The sequence below is a fragment of the Hyperoodon ampullatus genome, assembly GCF_949752795.1.
Source record: "Hyperoodon ampullatus genome assembly, chromosome: 2".
Lineage (NCBI taxonomy): Eukaryota > Metazoa > Chordata > Mammalia > Artiodactyla > Ziphiidae > Hyperoodon > Hyperoodon ampullatus.
In genome coordinates, this window is record NC_136915.1 from 22,756,365 (window position 1) to 22,784,349 (window position 27,985).

At 42.9% G+C, this 27,985-nt stretch overlaps 1 protein-coding gene across 2 annotated transcripts; it reads left to right on the top strand.

Annotated features, from left to right (window-relative positions):
- Positions 1 to 4,937: 4,937 nt before the first annotated feature.
- Positions 4,938 to 21,644, top strand: PPP1R8 (protein phosphatase 1 regulatory subunit 8; the record flags this gene model as incomplete). 2 transcript variants are annotated; one of them, XM_079724455.1, is made up of 7 exons in its annotated part: positions 4,938 to 4,993; positions 6,894 to 6,954; positions 11,574 to 11,727; positions 13,033 to 13,253; positions 14,830 to 14,974; positions 19,512 to 19,576; positions 21,291 to 21,644. In XM_079724455.1, the coding sequence occupies 7 exons, from the start codon at positions 4,938 to 4,940 to the stop codon at positions 21,642 to 21,644; spliced, it is 1,056 nt and encodes a 351-aa protein (XP_079580581.1). The 2 variants fall into 2 exon arrangements, with proteins under 2 accessions (XP_079580581.1, XP_079580582.1); XM_079724456.1 differs by having other exon boundaries at positions 21,294 to 21,644.
- Between the last annotated feature and the right edge of the window lie 6,341 nt (positions 21,645 to 27,985).

A 27,985-nucleotide genomic window follows, 5' to 3' on the forward strand; every position in this document is an offset into this window, starting at 1 on the left:
CAGAGGATCTCACTACCCTGGATATATTTATACTTATTTCTTCCATTCCCTTTAATGTTACTTAATCTTCTTTTACTAAACTAATGTGAACAGCAGGGAAACAGGGCTAAATGCATAAGTTTCTTTGCACTCTTGCAGCATTCCACCCACATAAGACAAATAAACATTTGAAAAGCTTTTGTAGTAAGTTTTTATGAGTTAACATCCTAATGCAGTAGATATTGGGTAATGTGCTGTCCAGAGAAAAATTGAGACCTGCAAGAAGACTGGAGATCAGGTGAGGATTGGTTTAGGGGTGGAATAGGTCCTTTCCTTAAGGAACAGGATAGAGCTATTGGGGCGTCACAGTGGCCCCAGCAGCAGCTTCAGAGGTAATTCCTTGGTTATACAATCACTGTCCCTTCAGCTCTAAATTACAGTTGGACTTGAATACATCATTTGTAACATTCCAGGCAAGAAAAAAGTCTTGACTGTAAAAAAAATACCAAACAAAAAAAAAACACGAAACCTTTCAGTTTGGGTAAAATGAAGCCACCATAGTTCTGTTCTGTGTTATCCAATGGTGGTAATAGTAGTCATGGGTAGCAAATATGACCTTGGCCTAGAATTTCAATGGCCTGGAATTTGTAGTAGTCACCAAGAGGTTCTGCTAAGTGGTCCTAACAAACCTGTTCACAGAATCCTCCTTGACTGTGCTTTGTCCACCTTTAGGGCACCATGGTCTAGGGCAGTGGCTCTTAACCATGGGTTCACATTATAAACTAAAAAAATACTGATACGTAGGTGACCATGCCACAAGATTCTAATTTAGTTAGTTTGGGTTATAGCCTGGGTATAGAGACTTCTAAAAGCTCCAGATAATTCTCAGGTATAACCATGGTTGAAAACCATTGGTTTGGAGGTCAAAAACTAGACTGGGGTACAGAAGGCCTGGGGAATCTTAGCTCTGTCATTAACTTGCTGTAGGTATTTGGACAAGTTATTTAACCCATAGGCCCCTAGTTTCCTCAGTAGTTCTCTTAAAGCTATAAAATTCTTTGATTATAAAGACCATAGGGATGTGGTCTGAACATACCAACTGTATGTTTGTCTCTGTATTCCCTTCCTTTTCTCTTTCTTTCTCCTTTCTTTATAGAATGTTTTCTCTTCAAGTGAATTAAAACAGTAGTACTGTAGTATAGGGTAAAGTAGAGGTGTCATGCTGGCCACTTCCTCTGCAAATGTTCCAGAACAAGAACTTGCTAGCTGCTAGACCAATGCTCCCTGGGTAGGTTTTGTTTTGTTTTGTTAAGGGGTGGTGATACACTGCTTTGCACCACTGGGAAAAAAATATCAAAATGAAATCATGCTTCAGTCAGTGCAAACTAAAACATACCGAGCCTCCTCCATTCATTTTTTTTGTTTTTTGGGTTTTTTCCCCCTTCTTCTGTTCAGAGGCAGTTCTCAGTCATGGGAATGAAGCTTTTGCTTTTGGTCACTAAATGCAGACCAGAACCTAACTCAGACTTCATTCTATCCTGTTTCCTAGGGCTAGAAATCACCTGCTTCCTCCCTTCTTTTCTAAGCATGTTTAGCGTATCCCTAGGTTTCAAGGAATTTTTCAGTATTGCTTTCCAGTACTATGAATTACATCTACTTTAGAATCTCCATTTACCCAGGAAATAGCTTGAAAGGTTTTTATTAACCCTTGATCCTGCTTTTAGGCCAACTGAGTAGTTCATTTTAATACTTACCCAAAATGAAATTTGATTAACAATATACTACTTAATTTTTAAAAGATAAACTTGAAATAATAGAATTTTTAATGTGGGACTCTGATTAAGGACCAAGTTTTTACAGTCCATGGAGAAATGAGAAAAATAACATAGTGGGCTTTTTAAAGTACCATCTTTGAATCTGAGCTAATGGCCTTCTCACTTTTTAAAAAGATTATAAAAATGAAAAGGTGGTGATGTTAGGTGACAGTCTTCATTTAAAAATCTCCTCAGTTGGCAAAATAAAAGTTGACACCCCTATAATACTTATTTTCCCCTGGTCCGTGACATCTCAAATATCTGAACCACTCACCTAGACTAGCTCCATCGCTTTACAACTGAAGAAGCTGAGGCCAGGAATGGCAGTCTACTGCAGGAACTTAGAGGCTTGAGGGAGTGCTCTGTATGTGAATGGTCATTTGTGGGGTAATGCTGGAGCCCTTACTACAAGCAATTTACTATGCTGAATGTTTTACATTTTACATTTATCATCTTACACTCACAAAACTATCGAGGAGATATATTTTTCTAGTCCTCTTTTTATGGATTAGGAAACTGAGGCATAGTAAGTAAGCGACCTGGCCAAGGGCACCCAGTTTAGGAGCAGTGGAGCCAGGATTTGATCTCAAGCACACAGACTTCAAAACCACACCTTTAGACACTATACACTGTCTCCATTCATCACTGATAGAAACTATCCTGCTCACCACGTCTTTCATGAAGCTTTAACAATGCGGAGTAATGGCAATTTCTGTTCAGTTTTCATGAATATCTTTTCTTTTGTTGGCACCTTGTAAACTTTTCATTCACCACCCTGCTAAATGAAGTCTCCTGCTGTACCATCTCTACACAAACACAATTTTTTTCAGTGTCTCCATTTGATCACTCATCTATAAAAGATGTTCTAAGAAGTTTTTTGATATCAATATGCTCTTTATGTCTTTAGATTCTATTCTAAGGAAGTCTCAAAGTCTAAGAAATTAATCTGTCTTTGTTGAGATACCAAAATCCAAAGGCAGCTAGCCCATCAGTCTTTACATTTCAAAAGGTTCATGTCCTAGACTACTGTCCTCCAGTTTGCTGATCTCTACTGACATCATTGGTGCCCAAAGAGCATTTTGCTTTATAAGGCCCAGGAAAGTGTAAGGTGCCATTACATCAGAGGTCAGTGTGAATATCAGCTGTGCTGGAAACAGGGAACATGGCCAAGGAATAAAGAATTATAAGGGTAAGAATATAGCTTAGGTTTCTTGGGTGTACATTCAGCATTATAAGGGATTAAATAATAGAACACCCACAGAAGCTGAGAAATTGAAAGGCAAAGCTGACCTAAGATGGTTTTAGGTCCCTGATAGTTAGACGTGGCTTCAATACCTCTTCATGCCTGAAAAGGGCATGGGACCTCAAATGCCCACACAATCTCTGTAGATACAAGCACCTTGCTCTTTTCTGTTACACTCAAAACACTTGAAACTATTTAATTCTTTCTTAAGAATCAAGTCCTTGTGCTCAAAGGAGGGAGCTATAGCCTGTTTTCCTGAAACCAAGTTTAGAGCTATCAGCCTAGTCTATTTTTGGAATCACAAAGCTGGAAAGTAGGATATTAACCAGTTCATGTGATAAGTGATCTGAGGGAATTCCCTGGCAGTCCAGTGGTTAGGACTCGGGGCTTTTCACTGCCGAGGGCTGGGTTCAATCACTGGTCAGGGAACAAAGATCTTGCAAGCCCCGAGGCACAGCCAAAAAAAAAAAAAAAAAAGTGATCTGATCAGTTAACATCCTTGCTGGATGAGTTTACTGTGCATTTGAAGACCAGGGGAAAATGTGATTCTCCTGCCTAAGAGTTGATAATTTTAAATTCTAAGTTAATATTATGCTGCAGCTAAATCTTGATGCCTAGAGATGTCACCAAGGGCAAACTCTTTTGAACAGGCTGATGTTCGATTTAAAATCTAGAGGACCAGTAGCAGGCAATCAAGAAAAGAAATAACTCCACCACAGAAGGAGATAACTTGCTGTGCAGTGCCTCTTTATGGGTGAACAATAATTTTGCATTCGGTTTCCTTAAAAGAAAGAAAAAAAAAAAGTCAGATAATCCTCCCATGTTTTCTACAAAAGTGAAAAAGTGTTGGGCTTTAGTTGCATGCTAATATCACACCAACATCAAAGTGTGACAGATAGCAATGATTAAAGAGCATGGCCTTTGGCATCACACTGATTTAGATTTGAATCCCACTCACCACTTGTTCTAGGGTGAGGCTGGGCAGCTCAATCTCTCTGACCCACTCCTCAGGAATCATAATACCTATTTCAAGAGAGTTGTGAGAATTAAATGAGATGATTCATATAAACTATATACTTGCCCAGATAAGTAAGCACTCAATAGACTTAAGCCATTACAACCAGAGGACCTGCTGCTGGTCTCTTTCACCCAGCTGTTGGCCTAAAGCAGGCCTGAATCCTAATTCTTCCTTGCACTATCTAGTCACTATGACCAAAATTTTAAAATCCAAAGGGGCCTCAACTTGATTAACCATTTCATTCATGCACACTGAAGATCTGGATGCCTGCCATCTGGTTGGATCCGTCCCTGGCTCCTGTTTGTCCAGAGTTTAGATGACCCCCAAAGGTAGCTTCCCAGATAATCTACAGAAGCCTCAAGTGCCGGATTTGGGTTACAATGGGGAAGGGAGTACGGTGCATGCAGCTCTACGCAGAAGGCCCGGAAGAAGAGAAACAGAAAAGTTGGAGTTTTTCCAATCTCTGAGCTCTACCCTCTAGCTTCTCTCCAGACTGGGGTCGAAAGGCTGACGGTGCAGGCCCAGAGCAAGGGTGGAGTCGCAACATTTTAGAGCCTGGGAGCGTGTGTGCAAAAAGAACGTAGAGGGAAACCGAACCCCTCCTTACGAGCGCATTTTCCTCAAACAACTCCCGGCCAAGGAAAGCCCTGACCTCTGTAAAAAGCGAACTCTCAAGCACTGAAAAAGACCTCAAAACCCAATCCCAGTCTCCACCGCTACTAGAAGATCCCTCTGCGTCTGCGCGTCCATGCGTGCGTGGGTGGGCGCGCGCGCGCGGGCGCGCGCGCATACGCACAGGCTGCTGGGAAGCCGCCTCTCTCCTCTGGGTCTTCCAGTTTCCCGGCGTGCTTCAGGCCCGCCAAATGGGAGGGGGAGAAGCAAGATGGCGGCAGCCGCGAACTCCGGCTCCAGCCTCCCGCTGTTTGACTGCCCGACCTGGTGAGTGGCTGGGCGACCAGCGCTGGAGTGGCCTGGCCTACGCTGGCCAGGGCTGGCCGGGCGGCTCATTTCTCGCAGCGAGCCGAGCGGCCCAAAGACCCTGGGACTGACTGAGGGAGAACTGTCTGTCAGGCCGGGCGGCGTGTGGAGGAACCGGGAACCCGGAGCCCGGGCCCAGGAACTGAGGAAACCCAGAGTTGGGGGCTCTGAGGCGCTCGCTTAGGCAGCCCCTCGGGCAATCAGCTGGTTGCCGGGGCGCTTCGGGGCCTTGACCGCGAACTTATCCCGACTCCTGGCTGTCTGATGCTCTTGTGGAGCACCGTATCTACTCCCCTGCTCTCTGTCCCGAGCGCGCACGAGCTAGCTTCCCGGCCCCGGCGCCCCCCTCAGAGCCCCGCATCCCGCGGTTGTTGCTGCAGCCTGGGTGCGGCACTTGCCTGTCTCTCGCAGACTGGGAGCTCCCTGAGGGCAGGAACGGCTCTGACCTACCCCCGCGCTCGCCTCAGCGACCAGCGCGAAGCCGGGCACCAGAGGGCATCCTTGCTTGTTAGGATGAACCCCTTTCCTCCTTTCGCAAGTTCTTGGGAATAATGGAATAATTTTAGTCTTTGAGTAGAGTGCATGATGAATACATATGAATTGCCTTGCAAGGAGACCCATCCGGAGGTGGGGCTATTTCTGCTCATCACAGTGTATTGTTTGTGTTACTCTCTGGCCCCCGTTATATAGATACTCAAGGGCAAGGGCTGCCTAACGCATCTTTATATTCCCAGTTCCTAGAGTTCCTAGGCCTGAGCCTGGCACATAGTAGGAGTTCAGAAAGCATGTTTTGGACGTAACTTGGCTTTCCCTGTTTTCCAGACAAAATGGGCTTTTGTCCAATGCACTTGTCTTACTGGCAACCTCCATAGAGAAGTTGGGTCAGGATTGTGAGATGACTGTGTTGCATCTTAAGTTAGATGTAAACAGATGCATTTTTCTGTGTGCACATGTAGGGACTCTGGCAAGATTGTTCATCCTTCAAACTTCAAAGGAGCAAACACAGGAAGCAAGTGAATGTGTGGCTGTTTTCTGGGTCCCTCTGCACTTTTGTAACACCCAGTTGCTTCAGTCTACAAATTCTGTGTCCATTTTGGTTCCTTGCTGCACTGATTTCAGAAGTTGGGCCAGGACAGTAAACGTATAGTTAGAAGAGACTGTATAAGATCACCTACCATTTCCTCAGCGTCTATTAGGCACCAGGCACTGTGTTAGGTGCTTTGACATACATGTATCTCCCTTGGATGGTGTGGTTACAGGAGTGTAGAGAAAAGTCCCCTTAACCATGCCATTGTAGAATGACCTGTTCAAGGTTAACAAATATGTCTTGTATTTATTGGTACCTGGTTTCATGGGCATAGTTTTGGATTGCCCTAGCTCCCTAATTACACTTCTCTGATTTGGACTCAGAGCTCAGGACAGTACCCTCTGCTTATTCTGTGATGAGGCTAGTCTTGATCAGCCCCAGACACCAACTGATTTATTCTGCCTTTATATGGTATTAATGGTAGCGGCAAATCTTAGATTCAGACTCCAAGTGAGCAGACAACCCCAGCTATAGTACTTGCAGTCTTTGTGCTGCTTTCTCTCCAAGGTGGATAATCCAGTGTTAAAACATGGGTTTCTTTGGTGCTGCTCTAAATACAGATCCACTAAAATATGTTTCAGAGCAGTTGAATCACTGGGGAAGTAAGTGTCAAATGTAGAAAGGAGCTATAATAACAGTGAAGTAGATGGCATTTCTGCTTGAACGTGAGCTAATTATAGGCTAGTAAGAGAGCTACAGTGTTGAATGGGATAATGATTGTAAATGGCATCTACAAACTCATCCTGAAAATGTTTTTTCACACTTATTTTTCAGGGCAGGTAAACCCCCTCCTGGTTTACATCTGGATGTAGTCAAAGGAGACAAGCTAATTGAGGTATGGAAGTACACGTCTTCCCTTTTTTTCCCACCACACTAAAGATTTTTGCCAGTGACTCACTTTTCCACCTCCTCTCCTGTGCTTTGTTTTACAGAAATTCTACTTTCGTTCATCCTGATTTTTTTTTCTATTAAAAGCACATGGTGATATAACACATTAAAACCATGTATCTCCACAGACACTCAGTCTTTTGTGACTCCTCTCACGTTCCAAATGAAAGGTTTTAATAGATCATGGGCTTGTAGGTCTCAGTCAAACCGGATGCTCTATAACTTGGTGAATTCCTTCTCTCTCAGTATGTGGAGTTGTATGGAAGGTGCAAGATCTGTAGTAATTGAAGAAGAAAGTGAATGATGTAGATTGAATTTAACTTTTAAGTTTCTTTTATGAGATTCAAGCCAAAACTCTTCAAAGAAGATAGTAAACTAAGGTACTTGCTCAAAAAAGAGAATGGAAATGGTGACAAAATTCATTCATTCATTCAAAACATTTACTGAGTACTTATTATGTGCCAGTCATTGTGCTCGGCATAGGACTATAGCAGTGAACAGAAGAAACGTGGCTCCTATACTCAAAGAAATCATCTGATGGGAACAACAGAATCAGACAAAAATTTGCATGATTCTAATTGAAATAAGTACTATAAAGGACAAGTAGAGCAGAATTCCAGCTTTTCTACAAGTCTCTAGAATGAAAACCACATAGAACTTCAAGAGAACATGAATTTTGATTAGCTGTTAGGTTGTGTACTTTTTTTTAATCCTTATGTTACCATTTATTTACCAAGAGATGGAGATTAAGCTCACTCTGACTGTGGAGTTGTGAGTCTCTGTGTCTTCAACCAATTTTATGTTTGCTTGCTCAGATAGAATTTAAGTTCAAGGCCCTATTATTGAGTGCAGTTATTTTTCTTTGGTATATATGGTAAAAACATTGCACTCCATAATGAAAAGCTATCTTTGAGGTCTCCTGCAGGATGTTCTATAAATACACTGTTTTCACTTTCAGGATGTTGTAGAGATACCCACGTATTTTGCAAAGTATTAAGGCATGAGTTGTGATGAATTCTCTTATTAATTCATCAAGCCCTGAACCAGTCACTTAGAGCCCCTTTGTCATGTGTTCTTCTATCTTAAAGGTTACAGAGTACCAAGATTATTCAAAGGAATAAGTTAGCTACAATGTTTTTTGTTTTGTTTTGTTTTGTTACACTGTAGACTGTTTCACACATATAAAATATTGTTGCTAAATAGACATATAGGAGTCTTTTATTTTTAAAACCAGAATTTAGTAAATCTTTAGTTTACTACAGGAAGAAACAGACAAGGAGGGCTAGCTTTAATGATAATGTCATATTCCTCTGCGAAATAATTTATATTTTCAAAGCACTCTGACTTGTCAAACATCCTTCTAATTACTGGTTTCCATTAAGTGATAATGTTCTCTTTCAGTGCTCTTAGGTGTGCTGAGTTGCCACAAAACTGTCATGTTACAATACTTAGACATCACTGTATTGTTTCTGAGAGGAATAGACTGGAGATGTGCTTATTTTTTAAGGATTTAGGCAGCACTTGATACTAACCGAGCTATCTATGTCCTAGCCTTGTGTCAGAGGCTTGTGACGTGTTGTGATAGCTGGGTTTAAAAAGTGCAATATTAAAACAAAAGCCATGAGTCTTTTAAGCCCAGTGTGTAAAGGTACACTCTGAGTTATAACTCAGAGGCACAACTGAATAATGGTACTAGCCATAGCTAGTTAAGAAATTGTGACTTAGTGGCTATTGAAAGACCAATGCATTATTTCATTCACTTGGACAGAAGAAGCATATTGTCCAAGAATTCACACATTTTCTTGCTTCTGAGGCATACTGTTTTTTTCCCTACATTTTCACATTTCTATAATTGAGATGCCTTTAATAGTGAATGTATATAGTTAATTTGGAGGCTCTTTCTTTTTTTTCCCCTCTAAACACCTAAATTGCTGGTACTGGCAGCTTAGAATCATGGAAATGTGGTCAGTTTTATATTAGAGCCCAAGTGCTGGTGATCTTATGTGCTGTTTCTTTAAGTCTAGCCTATGAACACTGTGGTTAGCAAATTTAAGCTTATGAGGACATAATCTATGTGCATATAAATATGAATGAGAAATGCAGTGAGATTCAACCTGCATAGATATTATCTAGAGAGAATAAGATGCTGAAATTTCAGGGCTCTCTCAATTCTGAAGCAATGTCTTATTTTTAACCCAAGTCTTAATACTTGGGTCTGAGCAGACATGGGGATGCTTGTGTGACTGAGCTGTCAGGCTGTTGTTGAATCTTGGTGCTCCCTAGCACTAGGGGCCTGGGACAAGCTCTGCCAGCAGCAGGTGGGCACTGCTGGACAGGGTTTCCCAGAGGTGACCCCCATACCTATTTTGAGCTTTAAAGGCTAAGCTGGAAAGGAACTGGGTAAGTGATTGTTTAAAAAACAATTAAGAGTGTGACCCATAGTACTTGTTCACTCCTTAAAATGTTTTTTGCCATATGGTGGATTTTTTGATGCAGGAAGAGTGAAGAAAATATATAATGTAGTGGTTTAAAAAGCTTAGACTCTGAAGTCAGACAAACCTGAATTTCTAATCCAGTTTATAAATATCTAGCTGTGTGAGCTTGCATATATTAATTAATTTCTTTGTGCCTCACTTTTCCTATCTATAAAAATAGGAATAATAGTGCCTGCCTACTTCACAGAGTGGTTGTAAGGATGAAATGACATAGCATAAAACTCATAGCATAAAACTCATAGCGCATAGGCACATAAGTACTCAGCAGTTGTTAACTGTTATTAGTACGTGAGGTGTATTTCTGGTTTTGTAAGAACACTAAAGCATAGGGGAGAATTGTAGCCCACTGTGAATTCAATGACATAGCCAGGAATGAAATATAAGCCTCTTGATTCCTAGCCTGGTACATCCTAGTTTGACTATACTTCCCTACTCAACTTTGTGCTGTCTTCTCTCAGGGATTTTAGAAGGAGCATAGTGTGAAATGTGAACTAGAGCTTAGTGAGACCTTGTGTTTAAAGGAAAAACAGGGAATTCCCTGGCGGTCCAGTGGTTAGGACTCGGCACTTTCACTGCCGAGGGCACTGGTTCAGTCCTTGGTGGGGGAACTAAAATCCCTGCAAGCCGCGTGGCACAGCCAAAAAAAAAAACCCAAAACTTAAAGGAACAACATAATGTATATGAATGAGGGTTATTCTTCAAGTACTCATATTATAGACTTTAAGAACTGAAACAGTGTTAGTGAAAATTTATCTAGAGTCCTTCATCTATGATGGCCCAGTCTACAACCAGTCTGTGGCAAAGGCTTTACTGATCTAGGACTAAAAGAAAAAGACAGTGTAGTGAGTTTTTCATAAATTCAGCTCAAAGAGTGGTCCTTTATCCTTCTTCTTACTTATTTGTTAAAATGACCTATCTTTCATAAAATGATTATAATACTGATTGGTGACAATTTAAAAAATAGTTCTCATATGGCAAAATAAAAGTTAACAATACTATGTCAGCCCCTACAATTTTTAAAATAATAGATTGCTGGTCTGCGAAATCCTCTTTTCTGCTATTATATTGGGACCTTATACAGTTTTGTTTTTTCCAGTACCACAGCAGTGGCTAGAAACATTTTGGAGCTCTTCTCAGAATTGTTTCAGATCCATGACACTGTTGTTTAGAATGTTAGCATTGCAGGTCATTTCACACCTGAGTTTAAACCCCAGATCTGCTACTTAACCAACTGGACTGCCTTGGATGCGTGGCTTCATCTCTCTGAATCTATTTTCTTATGTTTAACAATAAAGGTGATACTTGGTTCACAGAGTTGTTTTGAGGATTAGATGACATAATACTTAAAAATGCCTAGCAATAATAGTTCTTCAATAAATGTTTAATCCCTACATCCCCTTCCCCCAAACTTGGAAAATCTTTGCCCTGTGAGGTTGTTCCATATTTGGACACAGCAAATACTCATTTAGAGTTAACTTTGAATAATGCTTTTTTGTGGCCAAAATGAAATGGGACGATAAAGTTAGATTTAGAGGCTCATACAATGTTGTCTAATGTAATTCTAGTTTCTAAAGAGGGTTCCAGAAATACTCTGGGTCTCTGGCAGCATGATTAGAATATAGATAGGTGTTTATATCCCCTTCCTTTGTGAACCAATTGATAATCTTCATTTGAATATATATTTTTCTGAAAAGCGGTCTTATTACTTTATAGGCATGCTTTGTGTTTCCTGCTTGACCTAAAATTAAGATTCAGTGAAATCTTAAATTTCCAATGGACAGAAGACAACCACTCTTGCATGCCATTTACACCTAATAGGATTAGGAAAGTTCCTTTCATATCAACACTAAACATTTGACCACTACATTTGGGGAGATTAATTGCCATCCATCCCCCAATGTTAGTAAATTATTCTGAGCTCTTTATCTTGAAGAATAATAGTAAATATAAATATATATATTTCCTTTGACAAGGAATTTTATCTTAAGATGCTCTACTTAGTTTATTGGAAGAATTTTTGCTAAACCCTGTTGAAACAAGCTTTAAGTAATATTTAATTTAATTTGTTTAGAAACTGATTATTGATGAGAAGAAGTATTACTTATTTGGGAGAAACCCTGATTTGTGTGACTTTACCATTGACCACCAGTCTTGCTCTCGGGTCCATGCTGCCTTGGTCTACCACAAGCATCTGAAGAGAGTTTTCCTAATAGATCTCAACAGTAGTAAGTAACTCATATCCCATCCTATTTCATACATTGTCTTTTGGGCAGTGTGAAAATGCTCTTTGGGTTCTTCAGTTTTGAAATTGTGTTTTGTTGCTCATCAAGGAAGTTTATGTTTGGTTTTTAAATTAGTTGTTCTCCATTCCTGTGATATTTCCTATTTTACTGAAATAATTGATGACTGGAGAGAGAAGAGGGTTTTGGGGAGCACTTTCCTGGAGAGAGCAATAGGTATATACAGAGAACAAAAAAAAGCACCCAGGAACTAGGGAATGTGTTTATAGGCCCATGATAGATTGTGGTCCAATTTAAGCAGAAGCTGTGATTAACTCCATTAATGTAGTAGAGTTGTAGTACAGTAGGACATTAAAAAAAAAAAAAAAAAACTTGTTTTGACCAAAAGTTAATTTTTTATAATGGGCTCTTTATCCCAGCTACATTTTGCTGTGACTATTAATAATATCAATTTTAATTCTATGGGCACACTCCAACTAATAAGATTTTCAAGTTTGTCAAAGATAATTCCAGAAATGCAGTTGAGACTTGACTGCATGGGGCCTTGAAATTTGTTCATTTTTGCCTATGTATAATTACAGCTTGAAATGTAAACGATCTGCTTCCTGGGTTGATCGTGTTTTACTCCTTTCCCTGCTCCCCATACACACGCACACATCACCCCAGTATGCTTATATAATGGTTTTGGAGAGCCTTGTCTCATAAGTACTTACTTGCAAATTTATCTCATCTTTTCTCTCCATTTCATAACATGCAGAATGCAGACATGGAAAGATATCCAGACTCTCCAGTAGGATTTTGGCTTGCCTTGCCATTGATATTGCACCTGTTTCAGCCAACCTCATTTCTTACCCTGGGGAAACCCCAAGCATAACTGCCACCAGGCCAGCAATTTCTATGTTCCTTAGACTTGGGGCTGGAGAGGTCAGACCATAGCAATTCCTGTCTCCTGCCTTAGGGGGCATGCCTATTGCTGGGTTGGAGCCATTCCCCCTGGACCCAGAATGGAGCCAAGCCTGTTTGGCAGCAGAGAGCAAGCAGTGGTATTTGTTACGTGGGGTAACAGCAGGTCTGAAGATGTGTAAGAAATCCACTGAAGAGATTCAAGATTCAGTGAAGGAGTTTCCTTTTCATTGTGACCCATGACAAGGGATGCAAAGTGGACCCAGTGCCATTTCCATTTTAAAAAGCAAAACTGATGTGCTGGCAGAAGCTACTGTCCCTTCTACAACTCAGGTTTGTTTGTTTGTTTGTTTTCCTCTCTTACATTTCTGATTTGGTTATTCCCAGCACACGGCACTTTCTTGGGTCACATTCGGTTGGAGCCTCACAAGCCTCAGCAAATTCCCATCGATTCCACGGTCTCATTTGGTGCATCCACAAGGGCATACACTCTGCGAGAGAAGCCTCAGACATTGCCATCGGCTGTGAAAGGAGATGAGAAGATGGGTGGAGAGGATGATGAACTCAAGGGCTTACTGGGGCTTCCAGAGGAGGAAACAGAGCTTGATGTAATTCCATTGTCTATGTCATTGTTATGTCTTTTGGGACTCTGGCTTTTGCAGTATGTAGCTGTTCTGTGTAGTTTGAAATGCCAGTGACTTAGCAACTGGAGGTTTTCTTGAGCCCAGTGATAAGCCTTTGCCACTTTGGCAGTGTGGTGTGGCCCTTGGAGAGCTGTATTGTGTGGCTTTGGTTATGTATAACCAGGGCTAACTAGGAGACTGGGTCTCCTGCCAGTAGACCCTTATGGTTGTCTTGTGCACCTTCAGTGGATGTTAGAAGCCAAGGCTGGGAGTTACATTTCTCTAGAGCTGCACTGTCCAGTGCAGTAGCCACTAAGTACTCAGTAATCACATGTGGCTAGTGACTAACCATATTGAATAGCACTGATAGAAAACATTTCTATCATCCAGAAGGTTTGTTTGAACAACACTAGCTTACAGAGATTGAAGCTTTCATTCATTTATGTAGCTCTTTTTGATATTGTCCAGTCAGCCCTAGAATCTTCTGAGTAGAACTAGATTACTTTTGCTCTGGGCCTGGCTGCCCTGAAGGCCATGAATTTTACAAGATTTAATTTTAATGCCCTAAGGTTTTCTTTTCTAGAGCTGACCCCAGTAGTTTGTGATGTAGCTTTTGTATTCACATGTCTGTCACTGCATTGGTGTGACTGGTCTATCCAGGTAGATCAAACTCCAGCCTGTCCTTAACCACCCACATGCATTTACTATTCTTGTATACCGAGACAGTTTCCCAGCCCTTAGGAAGAAAAGCACAGTAGCAGTCTTACAACTTAGAAGTTATTTTGTTCTAAAGAAGTAGCCTCATAGCCAGGGACCTGGTTGGCAGTCACTCTTGCCCATTCTCTTCCAGGCTGCTCCCATGCCTTCCTGTCCTTTAGTTCAGTATGTTAGGTCATCTCTGGGTCCTTGTTCTCAAGACATTTGGGATGTCTCAAACTGCAGTACAGATTGGAATAAGTCCAGGTGATTGGGAAGAGGCAGGCAGCAGTGATGAGGCCAAGTTAGTCACTGAGATGGATAGATAGTTATGAGTAGAAATGGGGCCAGATGAAGGGATGGGGAGTGACAAAATGTTACTGCCAGATATTCAGTACACTGGTAACGTCCTTACAAGTTTTAAAGGAGAGAGCTACTGGGAAAGAAGCTGTCAATTGTCCTTTCTCATCTCTGTTACTTAAAAACAATTCTTGGATTTCTTCCCAGTTGTATTCCGTTAATTCTCAGCATGAAGACATGATAAACTTTCTTCAAAAAAACCCAAAACCTCAACTCAAGGGTTTTTGCACAGACGACCTGTCTTCAGCCCAAGGTCCTTCACTCCCTTTTGAATATCACTGCTGCACTAGTCAATGAAGATGTTCCACATTCTGTCAAATTGAGGCTTGCTGGTATTAACTGTCTAGGGACGGTAATGAATCTTTTCTGAATGCAGAAAAGAATCTCACCTGTGTGGAGAGGTCAAGGTTAGCTCCTAATACCTTCCTGCCCTTTATTTGGTAATATTCTCCTTCAAATTCCTTGTGTACTTATTCCTGTCTTTCCTGTGTGAACCCTGTCCCAGAACCTGACAGAGTTCAACACTGCCCACAACAAGCGGATTTCCACTCTCACCATTGAGGAGGGGAATCTGGACATTCAGAGACCAAAGAGGAAGAGGAAGAACTCACGGGTGACCTTTAGTGAGGATGATGAGATCATCAACCCAGGTGAGGTATCTTCCTAGTTTTTTCTGATGAAAAAGCTGTGATGTCAGAGAGTAGTGTACACAACCTGTAGGTCAGTTGTAATGTTTCTCTACAAGGTTTAGGATAACAGGTACTATGTTGAGGGGAGATATTTTTGTACAGAACAGGCATACCTTGGAGATATTGTGGGTTCAGTTCAAGCATTGCAATAAAGCAAGTCACACGAATTTTTTAGTTTCCCAGTACATGTAAAAGTTACGTTTACACTACTTCAGTCTGTTAAGTGTGCAATAGCATTATGTCTAAAAAGGACAATGTATGTACCTTAATTTAAAAATACTTTATTGGGGCTTCCCTGGTGGCACAGTGGTTGAGAGTCTGCCTGCTGATGCAGGGGACACGGGTTCATGCCCCGGTCCGGAAAGATCCCACATGCCGCGCAGCGGCTATGCCCGTGAGCCATGGCCGCTGAGCCTTTGCGTCCAGAACCTGTGGTCCGCAATGGGAGAGGCCACAACAGTGAGAGGCCCACGTACCGCAAAAAAAAAAAAAAAAAACTTTATTGCTAAAAGATGCTAACCATGCTAGTCTGAGCCTTCAGTGAGTTGTAATCTTTTTGCAATAGTAACAACAAAGATTGCTGATCACAGAGCACTATTACAACTATAGTAATAATGGAAAAGTTTTAAATATTGTGAGAATTACAGAAATGTAACACAGAGACGCGAAGTGAGCGAATACTGTTGGGAAAATGGCACTGATAGACTTGCTTGATGCAGGGTTTCCACAAACTTTCAATTTATAAAAAACTCAGTATCTGTGAAGTGCAGTAAAACAAGGTATGCCTGTACATTGATGGAGTGCCCTGAAACTCAAGCATTATCCAGTTGCAGTGTGAAAGAAGTAGATGGAGGAAGGCTGTAATTCTCCTTTGCTGATCCAGGTATAATGGAGTTTAAGTATAGGTCAGAGCAGACACTATTGTCATGGGGTTCAATGTATGATTGGCAACTCTATGATTGGAGAACTTTCTGCCACTATTAATCGCATTGAAGACTTGCCTCTGTAAGGTTGTAATTTATAGATAGTTTGTATGGAAACGTCAGCAAGATGAGAGCATCAGTTTCTGGGAAGGCCATTGAGTTTACCCATTTGTTCCATCATTCAACATTCATTTATTGGGCTCATGTTATATCTCAAGTACTCTGGGAGGTGGATGGCATGGAGCTGGGAGGTGCAGTTTATACAGTGAAGATGGAATTGGGATTCCAGAAATCTTGTTTGAAAATAAACCTTCATGGATGGAAACAAGGATCCCAGACTAACAAGTTGCTTTTATATCCCAAATTGAAATGCAGTGAGAATAACTTTCAAGTCCTGCATTTAGTTTCAGAATGTCAATTATTTAAATGGAGAAAATCTGTTCCAGTGACAGCTCATGTTAAAAAAAAAAGTATAAGGATTTTAGTTAGTTAAAAATGCAGTCTAAGTCATCAGGGGGCTGTGGAAACTAATCAAGTACAGTTTAAGATTGGATTAATAGAATAATGGGGGACAGTAACCCGGTGGCCTGTGTTCTGAGCAGAACTCACCCAAATGTGTTACTAAATGCAAGCATGGCCTTAAGTACTAAATGTGTTATGTAGTCTTGAGGGAAGGAGGAGACTCCCAGCTATGGAAAGTGGTCCCTAAATGCTGGGAACTGTGCATGAGGGAGGGTAGGTTGGAGGGAGGCACCCTGAGGTGGATGTTTGCAAGGCTGACCTTCGGGAGGAAGGAGTAGGTGAAACCAGAGCCTGTGAGTAGCAAGTATTTGGCTCAGCATGAAAAGCAACAACAAATCCTTCTTATATTTAGAAGAAGAATTAAAAGAATTCCTGTGAAAGAGATTGGGGCATTCATTCTAGTGACTTTTGTTCACTTTCTGATGATGTGTGAAGTGGAATGAATTACTTCTCAAAGTACTGAATGCCCAAAGGAAATGTTTGGGCAGGAGCTGGATGTCTAATCTGGGAAGTTTATTTCTGAGTGCCAGATAAGAGTTTCTAGGGGTTGGACCTAGACATTTGTAGTTTTAATAAGCTCCTGTTTGTACTGATGAACAGCCAACAGTTTGGGAATCACTGAACTAGATAATTTGTTAAGTCTCTTTCAGGACTCGGGGTCTGATATGTTCTGTTTTTCTCCTTGAAAATTATTGTGGGACTTCCTGGCGATTCAGTGGTTAAAACTCTGCTCTCCCTGGTTGGGGAACGAAGATCCCACATGCCACGCGGCATGCCCAAAAAAAAGGAAAAAGGAAAAAAAAGAAAATTATTGTCCTGCAGCTTTATTAAGGCAGTACATTCAGGCAGAGTATGGCATAGTGTTTAAGAGCGTGGGCTCTGATCAGAGGGCCTAGGTGTGAAATCCACCTCTCCGCTTAGTAGCTCTGTGACCCTGGCCAGTGACATGACTACTGGCCTCAGGATTGGTGGGGAGATTAAATGATTAATATATGTGAAAATACCTCATATCTGTGCTTGGCACTCAGTAGCCCTTGATAAATGTTAGCCATTGTCCTCATCATCATCTGCCACCCCTTTTGCCTTTACCTATGCAGACTTTGCTACACTAGAAGTAGACTTAGCAAGAAACTTCTCGGTAGATCTTCCAGGAGCAGAGATTTCCTGCAATGGGCAGACCCCCTCTCTAGGAGTTGAATGGCTAGAGAATGAGGAGAGGGTGAGAGGCCTGAGCACCATTCAGCCAGCACAGGACAGGGTCCCCCAGATGGCTTAGCCCCCTCTTCTGCAGGCCTCTTGTGTTTGTGGGCCACATACCCCGTTAGCCACACCTCTTGGGCTCCAGTTGCTCTTGCACTTGATTTAGCTTTCCTGAAGGGATGATTGGAGCAGGGCTGTTATGGTAATGAGAGAGAAAATAAGGGTGCCTTCTTTAGAGACCTCCTCTCCTTCCTGATGAGCCTGGATATCTTTTCCTCTTTCTTCTTCCATATAGAAGCTATTCATTCATTGAACATTGATTGTTTGTGAAAATAATTCCAGGGTATATTCCTTAGAAGCATCCTAATATGTGAAAAGCCAGACTTAAAACAAATAAACCAGGGACTAATTATTCAAATTAAATAAGGAATCTTTATATTCCAGAGGGACTCACAAGAGTGTTTCTTTAAATAACAAGTGCCCTCAACGCATTAAAATAAGGTGTACAACATCTGTTAGGGAAACAACTCCTTTCCTACCACTATATTAAGATAAAAGGGCCCTGGAGTAGTTTTTTCTAGTAATGATAATAAGTCTATGTTTGCCTGTTTCCCCACACTCAGTCTTCAGTGAGAAAACTGTCCATTCTAGGTGATCGAGCCCAATCTCCCCTCTGTGCTCCAAGAAAACTATTTTTGCACCACTCTTCAAGCACCTCCATTGTATTCTAGCCTATCTGGCTTTACAACTGTGAACTCCTTACAGGCAGGACGGTGTCTTGCTCTTTATTTCCATGCCTGATGTCCAATAAATGAGAGACTGACTGACTACAAGCATGTCCCTTACTTGGTCTTAGTGCATTCTTCTGGCACAGTGTGAATGAATGAAGCTAGAAGCTTCGTAGGGTGCAATAGTGTGTGTATAAGCTGTGAAAAGGGAGCCGCTGTCCCACCCTGCCTGGACAGGGATTTCAGATCCTTTAGTGAGTCTTAATTGTACAGGCATACCTTGGAGGAATTGTGGGTTTGGTTCCAGACCACTTCAGTAAAGTATCAAAGCTAGTCACACATATTTGGTTTGCCAGTGCATATAAAAGTTACATTTACGTTATATTGTAAACTGTTAAGTGTGCAGTAGCATTATGTCTACAAAAGCAATGTACTTGTTTCTTTACAATGCCTTAATTACAAAATACTTTATTGCTAAAAAATGCTAACCATCATCTGACAATGCACGGTTGCCACCAACCTTCAATTTGTTTTTTTTTTTTTAAAAAAAAACAATATCTGCAAAGCACAGTAAAATGAAACTCAGTAAAACAAGGTATGCCTATATACAGTTGTTCAGGTTGAAAGGCGAAGTTAAGCTAGAAGCCTTGGGTCTGAATCCTAATTTTGTTATTTGCTAATGAGCGGGTGTTAGCAAGGTATGTGGTGTGTGACCTCTTTTTATCACTAACATGAGATTATTGATGTCTTCCCTCAAAAGAGGGAGGTATGTGGAATGGGAAAGAACCTGGGGAAGCCAGTGTAGCACATGGTCCAGAGCACAGACCTGTTTCTGGCTGCTTAGATTTATATCCTGGCTCCTCTCCAGCAAGGTGACTGGGCCGGTCACTTTCCTTCTCCAAGCCTGAGTTTGTTTTCCCATCTATTAAATGTTTATTGTAGTGGTACTTACCTCGTAGGGTTGTTGTGAGGATTTAACACAGTACCCAGTAAACACTTGAAGTGTTAGCTGTATTTTACTGTTTTAATATGAATTATTGTGATTGCTTTATTTGCATTGAGCCCTATAACCTTAATCATCCCAGTTGATTACTGAACTAACCCTGCCCTCGTGTCTTTTTGCAGAGGATGTGGATCCTTCAGTTGGTCGCTTCCGGAACATGGTGCAGACTGCAGTGGTCCCAGTCAAGGTAGGAAGCATGTTGTGACAGTATTTGAAATGTCATATAGTCTGGTTTAAAAACCCACTGTTTTATATGTAGCTAAGTGTGTGCTTAATTTTAAAACATTCTTTGCTCCTTTCCCATTTTTCATACTGTGGAAATCCATTTACCCCATCTGTGTGTAGGGATCCTGGAGTGCCATAGAGAGGCTGCAGGTGACCAGCTAGCTTGATCCTCCATGTAAATTATGGTGTGATGTGGGTCTGTAAATTTACCTCCCAGCAGGGAGCAGAGAGACCCACCTTTCTTTAACCTTCCCTTCTTGACTCAAAGTAAGCTGTTAGGCAAAGAAGAGACATTGTTGCATTTCTGCATGACACCTCTGGCCTTTACCACATCTTTATTTTGTGAATGGGGATGGCACAGATAGGAAAGCCAGCCCACATTGGATTAGGTTTAAAGAGCAGCTATGTTGAAGAACCAAGAGGTGGAAGTTACAGAGATGTTCTGATTGCTCAACATGTGGAGAACCACCTTTGGAGCCGGCTAGGGCTCCAAAAGGGAACCAATGGCCCCTGGAAGTAGATCCCTATTAGTAGAGGTATTCAAAATGTGATTGGAAGATGTTGGTCAGAGATGCTCTAGGGAGTTTTATTTTTTAAAAAATCTTTAGAATATATTAGAATAGATTGATAAAATGTGTCAAGTTCATGCAAAAGGAGTAGAGGGGTGAGGGAGGATCTTTCATTGAACTTTAGTCCAGTGTGAAAAAGTATAAGATGAAATTTTTCCATACAACTCCATAGTATTTGTGTCACATTTCCCCTTGGGGACTTTTCTCTTTTTTCTTCACCCTTTGGAATTTTCTGTTGTCTTTAAAGTATAATTTGAATTTTGACAGATATATACACCTGGGTAACCACCACCGTAATCAAAATACAGATTTCCATCACCCCAGAAAGTTCCCCTGTGTCCCTTTGCTGTCAGTTTCCTCCCACTCCCAGGCAACCAGTAAGCTGCTTTCAGTCACTACAGATTTGTTCTGCTCTCAGATTAATGTTTAAAAATTAGGTGCCCAGGGCTTCCCTGGTGGCGCAGTGGTTGAGAGTCTGCCTGCCGATGCAGGGGACACGGGTTCGTGCCCCGGTCTGGGAAGATCCCACATGCCACCGAGCGGCTAGGCCCGTGAGCCATGGCCGCTGAGCCTGTGCATCCGGAGGCTGTGCTCCGCAACGGGAGAGGCCACAACAGTGAGAGGCCCGCGTACAGAAAAAAAAAAAAAAAAAAAAAAAATTAGGTGCCCAACAGGAAGATACTAACTTTTTATTTTCCCCCCCAAAAAGAAAAATTGAAATACTTACTCCATCTATTATCACCTCTGATTCCTGAAAGGGCATTTTAACATTAAAAAAAAAGAGGGAGGAGTATGACCTTAGGGTAAAGAATGGTCACTTAAACTGGATAAGTCTTACTTTATGAAAAGTTCACACACTAGCCTCATTTTTCTCAGTTTGACGTAGGATGGTGACCACTTTGTGTGGGGCAGTGTTTGGGAGCCATGATGTTAGATGACCACTGTAAGGTCTCTTCAAACCCTGAGATTTCAGGACAGTGAGATGGTTTGTTTAGGAAACAAAACAAGTTAGAGGTTTAGGGGCCTTACCCAGTTTTTCGAGGACTGCAATAGAACAGGCTAACAGCACTCTTGTGTCTCACTTCTTGTCTTCTCTATAAACCACAGAAGAAGCGGGTGGAGGGCCCTGGCTCCCTGGGCCTGGAGGAATCAGGGAACAGGCGCATGCAGAACTTTGCATTCAGTGGAGGACTCTATGGGGGCCTGCCCCCCACGCACAGTGAAGCCGGCTCCCAGCCGCACGGCATCCACGGGACAGCACTCATCGGTGGCTTGCCCATGCCATACCCGAACCTCGCTCCTGACGTGGACTTGACTCCCGTCGTGCCGTCAGCAGTGACCATGAACCCTGCACCAAACCCTGCCGTCTATAACCCTGAAGCTGTCAACGAACCCAAGAAGAAAAAATATGCAAAAGAGGCTTGGCCGGGCAAGAAGCCCACACCTTCCTTACTGATTTGATATTTTTGGTAATGGAGGAGGGTGGGATTGGGTGGGAACAGGGTGGAAGGGTGATGGGGGAGCTAATGAACTAGGGAGAAAAACTTTCCATGTGTGCAGTATCGTCTTTCAGAATGTCTCCTGGGGTCCTAACCATGTAATATTAAAACTGGGGGTGGGGTTGAAGTATCCCAGAAAGACCTGTCTTCAGAACACTTTCATTGAAGAGAAATGTTTCATACATCCTTTTAAATAGACTGCCCTGGCTCTTTTCCACTCTTTCCATTATCTCCTTTTTTCTTTTCTCCCTCTTTCTAGGATCACTTTTTAAAAAATCATTTACCCCAGGGAGAGACTCCAGGCCCTCAGGTTGAATGTAGAGCTGTGGAGGTGACAGTAGCATTGCCAGCCTTGTGGGTTCAGCAGCCTGATTTATATTTACTATCCTGCAAGTCCCAGGTAGCAGAAGGGTTGCCACGGATTCCAGGTTAACAAGAGGGTTTAGAATGCTTCAGTTAAGCTAAGGTTTAAAACAACTCAGAAGTTTTCCTGGGTCAGTGGTTTTGAGGTCCAGTAGTTAGGCTTTTCTCTTTTGTCCTTTCTGTTAGAATGAGAACATTTTGATTTTTCTTCATCTGTGACCAGTGCCATAGACACAGGTTGATAGTTTTAAACTTACAGTATTGTTTGAAGTTTACCTGTTTTTCTTGTCAAACCTGAGTACTCTACTTGCTTAAGTTTCTCATCTGATTCCAGAGTACTGTCCTCTACTCTCTAAGGCATTACTTTCCTTTTCAAGTGTGTTATGAAGGCAATATAAAGGATATGACCAGTTAGAGCAATTTCAATTAAAAAGGAAAAGATTTTACTTTGAAGTAACGGATATCTCGAAGAGGACGTTTTCAGATGTTGATTTGGAGGCTCTCTCCCCCCTCGACCGAGAGCTCTCGTTGTCCAGAGCTCCAAGACTAGACCTGGCTAACAAATATAGGAGACGAAGGTAGGACACATTGATGTGAGCTTTGTACAGAGATTTGTACATTTGTGTAATAGGCCTTTTCACGCTTTATGTGTAGCTTTTTACCTGTAACCTTTATTACATTGTAAATTAAACGTAACTTTTGTCATTCGGGTGCAGTCTGTGATTCAGTCACCATCACCTATTTCTACTGCCATTAGGGAATATTTGTCAGAGGTACAGCTGTCAGGCTTGGGAGGTGATGCTCTGTCCCCATTTTATTACTACAAATAAAGATGCCCCCTGATGAACGTGGAAATTCTAATTAGAGATTCCAGTCCCCAGACTGAAGCCTCAGTGAGCAAAGTGGGTTAAGAAGTGCTTGCTGCCCTTCATCAGGAGGCAGAGCCGCAGGTCTGACGAGGAAGACTGGGCTTTGGGGCCCTTGTCCTGGGTGTAACCATTGCCCTCTGGCTACAGCTGCATGCATTTGCGCTATAGCTCAGGAGGCACAGGAGTGAAAGGAAGCTAAAGATGAGTACATTTAGAAGGGATTTCAGCCAGAGTTTGGATTGGATGGGTGTGTCTTGCATACTAGAACCTCGTGTGCAGGGAGTGCATTTGTGTGTGGTGAGACTTATATATGTGGCTTTGTGGTGAAAATGCCAACTAGGTTCCAGATCCCTTAGATTGAGAGTGTGGACTCACGGCAGGAGCAGCCTGTTAAAGAACAGGGATCTGTAATATCACAGACAAGTTAACTTCTCCACTGGCTTCCGTAACAGTGAATGTCCTCGTCTTTATGAGGGTACCTTCCTCTCATCACAGCGAAGGTTACTGTTAGTGCTGGTTAACTGTCACTCGTTGAGCACCTGCCTACTGTGCCAGCCATCTACGAGCATGTCATTTAATTTTCATAGCCCTAAGAGGAATACTGTTTTTATCCCCATTTCACAGATGAGAAAACAGGCTCAGAGCTAAAGTAAACTTCCTTATGATTTCATGTAGTAAAGTCAGGATTGAAACTGTAGCCTGAATCCAGAGCCTGAGCACAGGTTTACACGGCCTCCGGGATTAGTTAAGGGGAAGGATGTGCCGGTCTTGGGTGGCTCGTCATTGTGCTCCGTAGACTGGAGCTAGGTGTTTGTTCCGAAGTTTAAAAAAAGTATTTTGGGGACTTCCCTGGTGGCACAGTGGTTAAGAATCCGCCTGCCAATGCAGGGAACATGGGTTCGAGCCCTGGTCCGGGAAGATCCCACATGCCGCGGAGCAACTAAGCCCGTGTGCCACGACTACTGAGCCTGCGTGTCACAACTACTGAAGCCTGCGCGCCTAGAGCCTGTGCTCCTCAACAAGAGAAGCCACCACAATGAGAAGCCCACGCACCACAACTAGAGAAAACCCGCGCAAAGCAACGAAGACCCAACGCAGCCAAAGATGAATAAATAAGTAAATAATTTGTTTTTAAAAGGGAAGAAAAAGGTTTTTTTCCAAACTGGAATGACTGATGACTCCAGACAACTTACTAGAAGGTATAATAAGGGATTTGGGTCTAGTTTAGATAATAAAATAAATCCTTCCTGGTGAGAGAGAATAAAATCCTTCCTGGTGAGAGATTATGTCATGCATTATTTGGTTTCAGAATTTGAGTTGCAGAGTAAAACGAATTGGTGTCTCAAAGAAGGCTCAACAGAGAATATCCAAGCCTACAAAGGTCCATTTGCCTTTAGTGGAAGCAGGACTGGCTGAATTTGGTGGTTACACAGCATACGGAGGCATGTGTGTATGGAAACCTGGCTTCCCTGGCACCAGATTTCTGATTTATTCCAATCATGTTTTAGTGCCCCTCAAAGATGAACAGTGCAGGAAGGGGCTCAGCTGCCTCTCGCCCCTAATGCAGCTCTAGACGATGACCGTGGGTAGGTAAGCCCCTGCTGTTCACCACCAGGATCAGCAAATGGTCTCTATCGCTCAGGTGAGCACAGTGCTGCTGAGGAATGCAGGGATGAGGAGCAACTGTTGGTTTCCCCAGAGTCCTATGCCCCTAATAGGCCACCTGCTAAGGAGGGAGGGGATGACTCTTCCCCTTCCCCAGGGTGGGAGAGGGTGATGAACCCCATGGAGATGGACCTATTGACAAAGCAATAGGTGATCACAGCTCAAGATCAGCTGTTTGGTGACTGCTTGCCTAAAATACGCTCATCATTATCAACTCAGAATTTTAGAGTCTAGAAGGGTTTGTAAGATCCTGCCTGGATTCCTCATTTTGCTTGCAAGCAAACCATGGCAGCGGGGACTTCTTTCAACTAACATGGATTGAACATGTGTGAGTAGAGATGAGTGAAACCTGGGGTGTCAGGGAGGCTTCTAGGGAGATGATGTTTGAGCTGAGCATTGAAGATCAAGGAGGGATTTGCTGCGTGAAGGAGTGTGGGCCATGGTTCTCCAGGCAGAAGAACCAGTGTGAGAGAGGCATGGAAGGAGGACGAGGGGATGGCTAGGGGGTGGCAGGAGGGAGGAATCAGAAAGGCAGAGTCCAGGTCCCACACGGTGAGCTCTGCTGGGGAATTTGAAGCTACCAGGGAGCCAATGAAGGATTTGTTTTCCTTACTTAAAAAAAAATATATATATACAGACATTCTTATACAGCAATATTGGAAAATCCAGAGACACATACCTCATACAGACACGCACCCTCCTCACCCAGAGTGGGGAGACTTCCTCGGGGACATTTCAGACAGGGCAGTGACTGATCGGATTCAGATGTTAGAAAGTCCCTCTGGCAGCAGATGAATGAGGCAGTCTCTGACCTCAGGTGAGTCTTGAAGCAGGGGAGACAGGTGTTCTAGTGTACTCTCACACAGTTTAGCAAACCTAGAGGTAAGTCCGGAAGTTGAGAGAATACGGAAAAGAAAGTTCCTTAGTAGTTCTATCTGTGAGAGGGAGGGGCGCTAAGAGGAGAGGGTCATGGAAAGCTTCAGACCTTTGCTGTTTCCAAATGGCGGAGGTGGGGGCACTCCAAGCAGGGGCAGCTGCAGGAGTAAAGGGGGTTAGGGTGGATTAAAGGCCCTGGCGATGATGTTGGGGGTGGTAAGAAGGCTGGAGTGCTCACCTACCGAATTTGGGTAGTATCTGTAGCCGTGGAATGAAATTGCTGGAGGAATTGTTAATGTGGAGGCTTCTACCTCTGAACTGCGGTAGAGGTGCAGTTCCAGAGTCAGCCAGCAGGCGGGGCCCTGCTCCCATCCTTGCAGCTGCCGTAAGAGCCAGTGTGAAGACCCAGGGTTGTGGGTGGCAGATGATAGGAAGGGAAAGCATCTGGCTCCTTGTCAGGCACCCTGATGGCACTTTACATGTCTTACCTCCCTAAATTCTCCCAACAGCCCCGAGAGGAGGTTGGTTGAGTCCCACTTTATACCTGGAGAGCTTGAGGCTCACAGAGTGCGCAGCGGGCAAGTGATAAACCAACAGTTTGAACCTGGACCTGCTGTTTAGGATGACGAAAAACACAGGGGAGCTCCTGACTCAGGTTGCTGCCCCTGCCTGTGCCTGGGGTCTGTGAGAGACTCTGGATTTTGGTCCCTTTCTGATTTTTCTCTTTCTCAGTTTCCTACCCCTTCCGTCTCCATCTCTGGTCCCTTTTGGGGTCCGTGGAGCTCCAAGTGCTGTCTCCATACCTGGGCCAGGCTGGGTGACTGAAGTCCCCTCCAGACACTATTGCAGTGATGGCCTGGGGACAAGGTACTGACAGGAAGTGCAGGTGAGATGTGTAGAGAGGCTCTCAGGAGAGAACCTCTGATGACCAAGTCCCCCAGCCTGCCTGCCTCGGCCTCCCCTCCACCCCCATCATTACCACGGTCTTCCTCCACAGCCAGGCCGCCACTTGGGCCTGGAGCCTGTTTTTCTGCGGTTATGCCCTCTCCAACTGACACCATCAAGACAGTCTCTCCTCCAGACCTTCCTCAGCAGTGTTCTATGCATCGTCACTGCTCTCAAAGGGAAACAAAACCAAAACCTCTTTAATCCACTTTCTCACCAGGTACCACAGCTTCCTCCTGTTTCTCTGTTCCATGTTGCACTACAACTTCCAGAAAGAATTGTCTCATCTGTGTCTTCACTCTCCTCCACTCGCTTGTGAATCTACTTCAGTCAGGTTTTTGTCCTAACACTCCATCAAAACTGTGCCTGCTGATGACTCCAGTCAGTCGTGTTCACTGCTCTGCTCAGAACGCTCCAGAGGCCCCTCATTTCCTCCAGCCTGAGAGCCAGTCTTTTCACTGCTCTGCACCCCCTCCCATTGCCTCTCTGTCCTCCTACCTCTCTCTCCCTTGCTCATTCTGCTGAAGCCACCACGGGGTCTGGCTGGCCCTTCAGCCCTCAAGGCACACTCCCACCCTGCCCCTGTGGCTGGAACTCTTCTCCCAGATGGCTGCCTCCCTCACTGCCTTCAAGCTGAACAAGAGGAAGGCAGGCCCTGACCTCCAGAGGCTGGCCTGGCTCACACAGCTGAGTCTTGGTGCTCTCCTGCTGAACATATACAGTTTCACAGAACATCAGTGTCAGACAAGGCCACTCTGTGACCACGATGGATCAAGACAAACAGGACCACTCTGTAATGATGTCTGAACACAGACAAAAACGTGAACAATGTCCAAACCACAGAAAGGAATAATTACCTTAAATGTCAATGGACTGAATGCTCCAATCAAAAGACATAGAGTGGCAGACGGGATAAAAAAACAAGAGCCTATGATATCCTTCCTACAAGAGACCCACCTTAGGGCAAAGGACACACATAGATTGAAAGTGAGGTAATGGAAAAAGATATTTCATGCAAATGGAAATGAAAAGAAATCAGGAGTTGCAATACTCATATCAGACAAAATAGGCTTTAAAGCAAAGTCTATAAAGAAGGACACTATATAATGATAAAAGGATCAATACAAGAAGAGGATTGTATACTCGTCAACATATATGAACGTAATTTAGAAGCACCCAAGTGCATAAAACAAATACTAACAGACATAAAGGTAGAAATTGACGGGAATTCAATAATAGTAGGAGACTTTAACACCCCACTTACATAAATGAACAGATCTTCTAGACAGAAAATCAACAAGGCAACAGCGATCCTAAATGATACAATAGAACAGTTAGACTTAATTGATATTTTCAGGACATTACATCCAAACCACAAAAAGGACCAGCCATCCCTGTACTGGGTTGACTTGTGGCCCCAAAAGATACATCCACCCAGAACCTCAGAATGTGACCTTATTTGGAATAAGAGTCTTTGCAGATGTATTTAAGGTAAGCATCTTGAGATGCAATCATCCTGGATAAGAGTGGGCCCTAGATCCAATGATGAATGTCCTTGTAAGAGACAGAAAAGGGGGAGACACAG